General features: G+C 36.0%; 2 protein-coding genes across 3 annotated transcripts; one reads left to right on the top strand and one right to left on the bottom strand.

Moving 5' to 3' along the window:
- The first annotated feature begins 108 nt into the window (after positions 1-108).
- Positions 109-2,931, top strand: LOC113205372 (uncharacterized). 2 transcript variants are annotated; one of them, XM_052269633.1, is made up of 10 exons: positions 109-259; positions 747-888; positions 976-1,093; positions 1,177-1,260; positions 1,333-1,421; positions 1,501-1,656; positions 1,734-1,927; positions 2,018-2,154; positions 2,234-2,365; positions 2,442-2,931. In XM_052269633.1, the coding sequence occupies exons 2-10, from the start codon at positions 847-849 to the stop codon at positions 2,624-2,626; spliced, it is 1,137 nt and encodes a 378-aa protein (XP_052125593.1). In that variant the 5' UTR covers positions 109-259; positions 747-846; the 3' UTR covers positions 2,627-2,931. The 2 variants fall into 2 exon arrangements, with proteins under 2 accessions (XP_052125593.1, XP_052125592.1); XM_052269632.1 differs by lacking the exon at positions 109-259 and adding an exon at positions 311-627.
- Positions 2,674-11,498, bottom strand: LOC113205371 (dnaJ homolog subfamily C member 16). Its single transcript, XM_026420966.2, has 15 exons — positions 11,212-11,498; positions 10,842-10,908; positions 10,548-10,762; positions 10,315-10,448; positions 10,089-10,235; positions 9,805-9,985; positions 9,520-9,721; positions 9,223-9,433; positions 8,945-9,144; positions 8,691-8,863; positions 8,530-8,602; positions 8,275-8,444; positions 7,971-8,181; positions 7,748-7,882; positions 2,674-7,653 (listed from the first exon to the last, which is right to left on the bottom strand). Exons 1-15 carry the CDS (start codon positions 11,355-11,357, stop codon positions 7,519-7,521), a joined length of 2,400 nt encoding a protein of 799 aa, XP_026276751.1. The 5' UTR covers positions 11,358-11,498; the 3' UTR covers positions 2,674-7,518.
- Between the last annotated feature and the right edge of the window lie 28 nt (positions 11,499-11,526).

Here is an 11,526-nt window from a genome sequence, read left to right as displayed (position 1 = left end):
CCCCCCGACCCCCAGTCCTTCCCCGCCGCTTAGCCTGGAAGCTTATATAACTAGATCACTCCCCATTTATGTTCCCTGCTCTCGGCTTACGAACACACCTCTCTCCTCCTCCCGCTCAGCCCACGCGAAGGAGAGGAGGTCACATTCATTCACTGACAGATGGCTTTTAAGAGCGAGAAGTAGCAGTCGGCGCGGTGAGTAGAAGCAGCAGCTCAGTCGCTGTGGAGCGTTCGAGCCATCCCGCCCGTCCGCGTCGGCAGTAAGTATAACCGGGTCCGTCGTCTGGTGACTCGCGGTTCTTATCAGCACACGTCTGATAATGATAAAAACATTGAACAACGATGAGCCCACGACCAACTTCTACCCGCCACTTTCTCATTTGAGAGACGTGGACGACTATTGGACATCCAAAATCGAAATGACTATGATTTCTTGACCACTAGCACCCAAATTGCCTAAATCGACTTAATTTTACTCTCCGAGGGATATGGCGGCCTCAATACAATTGTCCCGTTACATGTCACATGACCACTCAAAGTTGCATAAATTGGCAGTGTACAATGCACGAAAGTGCCAAAAAAGTGTCTATTGATGTTCTATGAAGAAAGCAAAAATGCTGTTGTCTTTGTAGGTCTTATGGTTTGGTTGATTAATGACAAAATGCCTTAATACTAATTACTACTAATCATTTTTTTTATTTTTTAATTAATTTTCAGTGACTTAATGTAATACATTCTATTCCACAGGAAAACAAGTTTGTTGGGGTGTAGAAAACTCCACCTCTCCCTCTTGCGCCATCCGTCCATATTTTCAGAAGTTTCAGTTTATCGTATACTTCGAAATACCATGTACTCTGTATCTGACCAGAGCAAGAATGGTGGCTCTCAGGTGGAATGCTATTTATTAATTCTGGACTTTCAATGCCCACTGATTTATTTTTTATTGATTTAATAATTTTTCATTGATTTTTCATAGAGCATTATTATAGACCTGCGAAGTGATACGGTCACTAAGCCATCCTTAGAAATGAGGAAAGCAATGTTTGAGGCAGAGGTTGGAGACGATTATCTCCGTGAAGATCCAACTATTGAAAGTATTACTTTAAAAATATGTATACATTTTTGAATTTTACAAGCTACTATGGTCTAATGATGAATTTTTTCTTTGTTTGCACAGCCCTTCAAAAAAAGATCGCAGAAATTTTTGGGAAGGAGGCGGCTTTGTTTACCCCAAGCGGGACAATGAGCAATTTAATTGCTGGTAAGGTTGTCAAAACACTTTTAACATTTTTGAATATTTAGTTCTTATTACATATGTTTTTCCTTTCTTAAGTGATGGCTCATTGTAATGCTCGAGGAGACAAAGTACTCATTGGTGATAAGAGCCACATACTACAACATGAGGATGGAGGAGTCTCAGAGGTATTTGCTTCTATTACTAGCTATGAAATTGAAGAAATACATTGGCCTTGGTAGCTTAAGACATATCTTGTATTATTAGGTGGGGGGTGTGATGATAAACACAATACCAAACAATCCTGATGGTACATTTGATCTCAAATTAATGGAAAGATCTTGGGGTGGTGTATCTTTAGTTTGTATAGAGAACACATTTGGTCATGGTGGAAGTGTTCTACCAATCCAATTTCTTGATGAGGTAAATTATAAACTCACTTTGCTACAACAACATTTGTCTGATTGTGAGAAAATCAAATTCTATAAAACTTTTGACAGATTGCGTCTATCTTGTCAAAGAAAAAGATTCCTCTCCACCTTGATGGTGCACGGATTTTCAATGCTGCTGTCTACCTTGATGTACCAGCATCTCGCCTGGTGAAGGATTGTGATTCTGTGTCCGTCTGTCTCAGCAAGGGACTAGGTGCACCAGTTGGTTCATTGCTTGTAGGTACTCAAAATTTCATTAATAGGTAAATATTTTAGACTTGAAATTGTTAAATCCACAAAATTACATTGTGACTAAGTATTATGTAACTATTGACTAAACTTCTTACTCACAGAGCCCGTAGGCTTCGACATCTTTTAGGGGGAGCCATGAGACAAGTTGGTGTTCTTGGTGCTCCAGGCCTTGTTGCATTAGAGAGTGGAGTACAAAGACTTGCTGAGGATCATCAAAGAATGTACAGAATTGCAGAAGGTAGATAGAAACTACATTTTCCGTTTATAATAAGTCCTTTGATGGATGAGTTGGAATTTAAAAAGTAATTTCTTAACAGCTGTGGCTGCCATGAAGAGTGATTGCCTCTACCTGCATTTGGATTTGAACTTGGTTCACACAAATATACTCATTATTAAAGTGAACCCTAAATGTTGTTCTGCAGAGGAGCTAGTGAACAGATTAGACATGGAAAGTAAAAAAGAAAAGCCTTGTACTGAATTGAAGGTATTTTGAAAACCTAAATTGAAAATTAATATTTTTCCAGGTCACCAAAAAAGAGGAGGCTGCGATTGGAAAGGAAATAAGAATTAAGTGCTATGAGATTGATTACCAGGCAATAAGATTTGTCACTTACAACGCTATCACAGACTCTGACATAGATCTTGCTATCCAAAAACTAGCATATGTCAACGAAGAACTGCAAGAAAAATTATCTAAAACTACCCAGTAGAGCTCAAATTAAGTTTTTTCAGGAGAAATGACTAATATTATTGACAATTCAGTCTTTAAGAAATGTATTTCAAAATGTATGAAAACCTGGACAATATCTAGTTTGGTTTCACAGAGGGGGAGAGAGTGATGTGCGGTTGACAAATTTACAAGCCAAGCTTCGCTACACTATCGAGTTTTGTAAATACTTAAAGAGCATCTGGACTAGATGGAATAGAAATAAAGACTTAGATCAGACAGATGGTTCAAGTTGTACAAGACAATGTAAGCTAACATTCTTCTCTGAATAAAAGTAAATAATATGCACCGGTATTTCATTTTGTAAGTCAAATTGACACAACACTTGAGAGAGATACAATTCAGTTGACAAAAATCCTTTACACTCTTGCAGTTGAAATATTTTTCAAATAAATTAACTTTGGTTGTGGTAAAATTACTATGACAACTGAAGATAGCATCTTTTGATTTGAAAAAGAACAGTAATTTTAACAATTTAGTGATTACAGTATTTTGTATGGCAAATCTGTTTTTCATAAAAATTGACCAAATTTTAAATTTGTAATACGCACAGCTTGGCACTCGCATGCATGTTAAACACTCCGCAGACAAATAAAATCAATGGTAACAGAAAAAGTTGGCATTTTCATTAAAGCATCAATACATATGAGGAAATAATACAATAAATGGAACATAATTACTCGATGAAATACATTTCATGGTTAATTACTACATAGGATAATAGTAAGGACTCAAAGCCATATCATAACTGCATAGGTAAAACATGTAAAAGAAAAAGGGAAATGAATTTCTGGCGATTGCTGTACAACATACATAATAATAAAATAAAACATGACTAGAGTAAGGCAGGGTTAAAGTCCTCTATGGGCTTCAGTTTGTACAAAAAAAATAATCTAGAGTGGCATAAAAATTAAAAAGAGAATGAATTCTGAGGGTTGAAATATAACACATTTATGTACCCTCTGTATTAAAAATGATGGTAGATGAAAAGACAGGGACTAGAATATTTCTCACTTTGCATGCATCTTCTTTTCAACATTAACAAATTGCAGTGGCCTGAAAAGGATCATACAATAGTTTGAACTTTCTTCCGTACATAGTAACCCTTGTAGCACCACACATTCAGACAACGTTCTGAGAATGTTCTGTTGGTTCTCTGAAGGTTCTGTAAACGTTCTAAGAACGATATGTGCTACAAGGGAAGGTTGGATTTGAAGAAAAGGCAATTCATCCATGTTATTGAATGAGCATACAAATTACTAAATTTTCTGGTACCTGAGAATAGGAGATGAAACATGGGTCATGATATAACTCCAGTAGAGAGGAAAATTTGTGCGATATCCTAGCAGTACACATTGAGTAAACTAAACGTAATGTTTCTCAAAAGTTCAGTATTTTGATTGATGGCAAATAGATAACATAAGACTACAGAATTAACAATAGATATATTGTTATATTTCAATTCAACACTACAATGATTATGAATGTCAAAATACATTGCATTAAAGCTACCATAAATTGACTATAGAACCATGGAAGTCATGACTTAAGATTTTTGTCCAATACAGTTTGAGCACATCATCCTTACATCTTAAGCTTTCTTACTTCGCCATCAATCATTTTCACCATTGGTTACCAAAATTCTCACAAACATTACTCAATTTCAAAACTTTAAATCCTTTTTGGTCACCAAGCTGATGGTATCCCTCTCTCTCTTTATGAAGAACTTCAACTGGCAGTGATACAGATAAAATACAGGATCCCTGTCAAACAGGTTTCTGACATAATATAAATAAACTTGGCACAGGCAAGAAATGGTAAAAAAGAAAATAGTAAATCATTTCTAGGAAGTAGAAATCATCAAAACATATGCACTACACAATAACACAGAATACAAATTAAAGCATAGCGAGTGTAGCTAACCACAACCACACATCCATTATAGAGAACAAACATAAGGCAAATTCATCAATCTTGTTAATATGGATTTTGATAATATGGTCATATTAGTTAACTAAAACACCTTTGTTGAGTTGCATAATCTCAATCTCTTATAGCTGCATCTGGGCACAAAAGCAAACAATACTTAAGGATTTCATGACTAAGACAGAAAAGTGTGAGGCTTCAATAGAAAATACTAGGGATTGTTTAAAATTTGCCATCAAACAAAATGAAATCACAGTTTATAAAATTTCACTAAAAAGGGTTAAGCCATTGGTAACTCAAAGGTAGTGTTACGCTCATTACAGACACTTGACTAACAAGTTAAGCAAAAATAAACAAATGAAAAATTTCTTTTACAGAGCTGAAACTAGAATGCATACCACTTCACAACTTAAAGCAGAACTTTGTATAACTTTCTACAAGCAGAAATTGAGCAACTTAACATATATCCTGGAAGGTCCAATAAAAAATGTTCTTTTCAGAAAAAATGTGGGTTTTACCTGTGTGCTTAAATGCACAAGTTAAATAAGGCCTTTTCCACAATTCCAGCACATTAGAGAACAATAACTTCATTATAAACTCTGTAACTCTATGAACTGTACCTTTCATTTAGGTTAAAAAGTATTGAACAGTCAAATGTACTGAGCGAGGAGAAGCTGTGTGACAAGAAATCCCTTAGCTCAAAGCTAAAAGAAACTCCATGCAGTTCTACTTTGTATTTGGTCCATTAAAAATTGAAAACTCAAAGTAAATCAGCAACAAGCAATGGCACTGTCATCAGAGCTCTAGAGAAAGTATAACAATTTGGCATGCAAAATTTGTGTTAGCACCACTTCTCTCAAAAAGATGATGCCTAGTCATGACAAAAAGAGTAAACTTAAGAGAGCATTTAATTATTTTAAAAAAGCACTTGTGTTTAAGATCTTGCTTAAAAAAATCAATTTTCAATTCATAAGATGTGAAATCAAATCAATTAAGTAACTACACATCCAATTTAAAGATGGAAATCTAGATTATTTGGGGAGAACAGCTTATCATTCAATTAAGGAGGTCTGAGGCTTGAAATAGATATCAAACACCAGACTTTTTGGTCCACTCTACATGCCACCTGTTTCTGGTGCAAAAGATTTTTGGTTTCAGAAATGCATGAGTTACTTTCATGATTTTCTGATTTTGTTGAATCAATCTTAGAAATGCTGCACTAAATAAGACAGCAATCACAGACCGCTTTAAAATCATAATTCCTCCTACACAGATCACATATGTACAGTGTACAAATATTAATTAAGAAATTCTGACCAAACTACGAGCAGATGTTGCAAATTACCATACATACCATCATCATGCATAAGTTTTGAGATTCTATCTCGCTATTCATGATGCATCACAAGTGCATGTATTTATTAGGATTAACAATCATGAATTCTATCAGGACACGATTAATTATTAAGGGGCTCACATGGTACTTGATAAGGTGTCTTTTGGAAACATTAAACAAAATATTTCTTTTATGTTGAGATTTACAGAAAAGTGACTGTACTCTCACATGAACAAGAAATGCAATGATTACTAGCAAAATGTTTAATATTCTACAAGAAGGGGAGGGGAAAATGTACCTCAAACAAAATTAAGAGAGCGCTTGTAAGAAGAAATAAATACAGATACTTGAAACATGGCTTAAATAACAGTTGGTAAATACAGATTAAGTATAAAGAATAGTGCAAAACTAAGTGCACTGGGATTTTACAACTGTTGTTTCTTACTTTTCAATGGAACTCTCCTGTATCCTATAAAGATAAGGGTGTGGTTTTCTTTGACTTTTCTACCTATGGAGTTTGAGATTTTTCCTGAACAGCAACAGCAATACATACTAAATGACAGTACATAATACAAGAGCTGAAAATAAAGATAGAATATACCTAGATAGATAAACTCCTCAAGGATTTTGAATTTCTTGAAGGAAATAGGTGAGCAAGATAGTAAATGACAAAACAGATTCATGGGGCTAATTTTGATACTTACTGACTCATAATAATCTAAAAGAAATGGCTTACATATGATGTGCATCATGCTTATGACAAGCTTGGCTCATCCACATGCTAAACGGCACAGTGATTAACTCAGTATATAGTGCAGCTTGGTAAATGTACTTACGTTATTTAAAGATTCAATAATATTAATAATAACAATAATAATAATAATAATAATACCACTGATTCTTCGTACAACACTGACTGATTTTCTCACATTGCCCCACAGTCGGCATTGAAATTCAATTAGGAGATGTACATGCCAACAAGGTACAGTATTAGAAGCATTTCTTGATCACAATTGAAACACAAAACTTACAATTAGGTATCATTAACAGTCAAGCAAACAAACAAACAAACCAACCAACTCAAGGCAAAAAATATACAGCCAAGTCTCCTTTGACAACAATGCAGACCACAAATTCTATACCAGATACTTTGTGTGAATCAAGTGAAATGGCATACACAATGAAAAAACGGGACAAATAATTGTTGGAGCAGAGCGTACTCTCCTTAACAGTAACACACTTGAGGTGATAATAATTTCCTAAACAGGCATGGTTGGGTCAGCCATGATCATAAACATAAAATACATAGACGCACAAACTCTTGGTTCTCAGTGGAGATGGACATCCGACAATTGATTAATTGATTATAGTCCTCAGCTTACTTCTCTTATGACTCAATTTGACTGCAATGCACATACATTTCATGTTGTCATAAATTCACTCCTTGAATTTCAATCAAATTGATCACTTTACTTTCAGATACTAATTTCTGATAGCTTTCAAACCCACATAAAAAAGAGTAAACTGGTACCTGCAAATTAGGTGCAGCCAAAAAGAAGATGCTCCAAGACCAGTGCCATCAAGGAGCTACTTCCCAAAACATAAAAACCAACTCATTTACCAGTAAAGTCTGGCCAGTAGTTTACATAATACCTGTGGGTACTTCCCTCAAACAATCTATCAAGCCAATTGGGGAGACCGTCTAACAAGTTCCCTTGGAAAAGAACTCCAGCTGAGTCGCCTGATCCCTATATTAAACCAAAAAGTATAAGGATTAGAGATTTCTTAGATGTTGCACAGGAAAAGTATTTTAGTATGGTTCAAAAGCTGAAATATTATTACCTCGCTAAGTTGACGGGCTCCCTTTTCAATATCTTCTGTGTCACTTTCAGATTCACTTGTTTCGAACCCCATGAAGGCACCACTTCCGGCATTGAAAGGAGGATTACTAAACTGTTTAGTCATTTTAACCATACGCTGTTGAACAAAGAAACATGGACGTAGGATCAATCTCCACAAATTCTGACAGAGGTCATTAAAAGAACAAGTTTGAGTGGAGACTGACCTTAGAGCCTTGGCCACGGTTACATTCTGGATGTTTGGCATGGTACATACAGAAATATTTTCTGTGACCATTCAAAGATAAGACAGTACCAATACAATTCCGTGGATTAATGTTCAATTCTCGAGGCTCAGGTAAGCTTAGCTGCAACAATCTTTTGTACCACTCAAGGCCACGGTCTAATGACAGATGTGCAAACATCAGAGTTTTATTCCTGTAAGATCAGAACAAGATGCATAGTTAATACATGACAAAATGTAGATATAAATGTATATATCATGCTTTGATGTGAGGTGGCTCTTCTTACTTCCGATATGGCCAAACAGTTTTGTGGAAGCTTGGTAATAGGGAAGTCCTCGACTGCATATCCACCAGTAGTATAATTGTCCGACAACCAGGTTTCAACAAACGTACAAGACCATTGTAGTTCTCTGCCCTCATCTCATGCAATTTTAACTCTGGTACATAACTGCCATTCTGCAAACCAAAAAATCTAAAATAAGTAAAGATAACTAAAAAAATATGGTGCTACTCACTTCAATGCGAATTTCATGCTACATACCTTGCCATTTTCTGAGGAGCTCTTACTACTGTCATCATTTTTATTCTTGCTTATGCTCTCTTCTTCAAGTCGCCTGTGGAATTTGAAATTAAGATTACAATTATAGTGTTATAAAGATAATCAACATAAAATGGTTGATTATGAAGACACATTAAACTTACACAAGATAAGCCATGAGATAACCACCACCAATGATGAACAGGATAGTTCCAAGCACAGATATAGCTGGTAAAATTTGGTCTTTGCCTATAGACTCCTTCAAAAAATCAGCTGTTAGCAAAAGTTTATTAACCATGCGCGTAACCATGCCCTGAGCATGCTCATCAATTAATTCCTGAAAAGAGATATGTGTGTTGACTCAAGATTAGATTAAGGACTTCAAAATTTTGAGTATACAGCATCAAAGACAACGAACCTTAACGATTGCTTCACCAGACAGAGCTGCATTAGACTGAAGAAGGCGGTGTATTGTTGATTCCAAGTGTGATTTTGTATCATTCCATTGATCAACTGATGCATCTAATCCATAAGGAAGCCATTCATATTTAATGTGAGAAGCGTCGCGTCGCCATAGGATAACAATGTGTAAGATTGATTCCACAGGGCTTCCTTCACCTGAACAAACAAATTTGAAATAAAATATTTTTGCATTGATCCATATAATTATGGTTCACTTTAGCAATTTATACTTACCAGTTGATAGAGAACTTATAAATTCACTCTGACGTTCTTTGAAAATATAGGTGAATCGTACTCTATCAGAATTGTAGGTTGACTCTTGAGCAAATTGGCGCAGAGCTTGACGGGGAGTGTCATGATATGGAGTGTTCTCAGAAACAAGTACAACACATAACCGTTTTCGTGGTTTAGCCCATTCAGGAGGGCATAAGGCATCCAAAAGAGTCTTCAGTGAGCAAAAAACCAATAGATTAGAGCATAAACAAGCCACCAAAAAGTGTGAGAGAGAGAGAGAAAGAAAGGAGTACAAACCTGTGAGGAGAGCCTTGGCAATACTAAATACTTATTTCTACTGATGACATCTTGCATAGTATTCACTGGTATATCAGCCATAGACAAACTAACAATAGGGCGACTATGATTTTCATTAAATATTAATAGCGTGTCAGCATCATGAGCAATTTTGAACTGCTTTTGCAACTCAACCGTGTCCATATTTCCAATGTTGACAGACCTGTTGAAAGGCAAATTAGTGAAGCCTATAAAATAAAAAACCAAAGGAGAAGGGCCAGACTTTACTTTCTCTATAACACCTACCCAAATGCTACTCGGTCACGAAAGTGGTATGCTGTAAGTAAGTAGCGCAACCGTGGCTGTTCCTTGTTTTCAAAAATAAGTGCTCTCACGCGGTTGTCAACCCAGCCTCTTAAAAAATCATGGGCATTATCATCATTCACAGTTTGCATCAAGTTATAAGGAAATTTCCCACGAATAAACTCTACAACATAAAAAATATCAGATAAGAAACTAGAAAGTGTGTAGATTATAAGGAGAAAGGGAAAAATGATAATACTGGGTACTGGGATGCTTTTGTGACTTACCAACAATTTTGTGCGCACTAATCATGGGCTCTCTGTATATGGTTGATTTACCCTCCATTAAGAGTGCCATGGTAGGCAGGGATCGGATTCCAACCTTCTTTGCAAGCAGAGCATCATTTTCTGAGTGAACAGTAGCAACTCCAACTCCTAAAAACCAAAATGACAGTTAAATAACAGAAAAATATAGATTAGATTTTACTAAAAGTGCAAGTAACTAACACTTTACCGATTGGTTCTAATTCTTCTATTATTTTTCTCCAGAGAGGTTCAATTTGAAGGCAAGGGAAGCACCAATCAGAGTAAAAGAGAATAAGATAAGGAATGCGGAAGCTTTTGGGCACCAAATTATTTTCATATGCTCTGAAAAGATAGAACAATGGAAGATTAGAATAAATTGGAGAAGAAATCATAAAACCACATCATCTAAACAAAAATAAAAACTAATTTCTGATGACTCACTTGGTTGTGACGCTCAGCTTATGAAATGATGTTATATCAGGTTCAGAACGCCTGAATCGAAAAGATCCATATCCAGGGAACCCAAATAATTCATCCATAAAATCAAATTTCTTTTGATATTGCTGGTTGTATTCACGTTTTTCCCTCGCAATAGCAGAGTCTCCAAGGACACCATACAAATCAAATTGCTTGCGTCTTTCAGGATCAGAGAGCAGCTAATAAGCCAAATAGGATGTGTTTTAAGAAAACAAATTGAATGTAAAACAATATCAAGGTAAAATGGTAATGTGGTACCTCATATGCTTGGGTTATTTCAACAAACTTTTCCTCAGCAGCTGGGTCATGGTTCTTGTCTGGATGCCTGGCAAAAATACAAGGGAATATTTATCAACACACAGTAAGGTCGAAGGGCTGGTGCAAAGGGTTTTGTGGTTATGATTAAAGAAGTGATTCAGTACATCAAAATTCAATTTTAAACCTGAACCAATAAACTAATGCAACAGAAACTTTTGAAGGTAGTGCAATGTTGTTAGTTAGCATAGCCAAAAGACACCTTTCTATTGAATCTGAGTTCTTATTAGGTTCAACGGATGTTTTTCACCAGTGATATTACAAGCAACGGCATGGAAATACTGGAAAAATATTCAAAAATGTGAGGACTTACCATTCTTTTGCTAAATTTTTGTAAGCCTTCCTTATTTCCGGTACTGTTGATGATTTGGGTATGCCAAGAACCCTGTAAGGGTCTGAAAATCCGTTGATTCCACACACCAGGAGACAAACAAATATACAAAATACCTTCCATATCATCTCTAAAAGTCCTGGACGAGAATCTTGATAGTTTCTCAACGTACGACGCTCTGTCAAGCTTTAAAAATCACAAATTTTGACCATTATCACAGTTAGCCTATATCTCCGCCTAACCTTTCCGATCGATAGATCCTCTGCGTTGCGCACAGCGCTGCGGCGGACGACAGAC

This window comes from Frankliniella occidentalis, unplaced genomic scaffold (genome assembly GCF_000697945.3).
Source record: "Frankliniella occidentalis isolate FOCC.00 unplaced genomic scaffold, Focc_3.1 Scaffold97, whole genome shotgun sequence".
In the NCBI taxonomy this organism is placed as follows: domain Eukaryota; kingdom Metazoa; phylum Arthropoda; class Insecta; order Thysanoptera; family Thripidae; genus Frankliniella; species Frankliniella occidentalis.
Note: the sequence above shows the minus strand (reverse complement) of the source record. Positions and strands in the feature narration are given on the sequence as shown.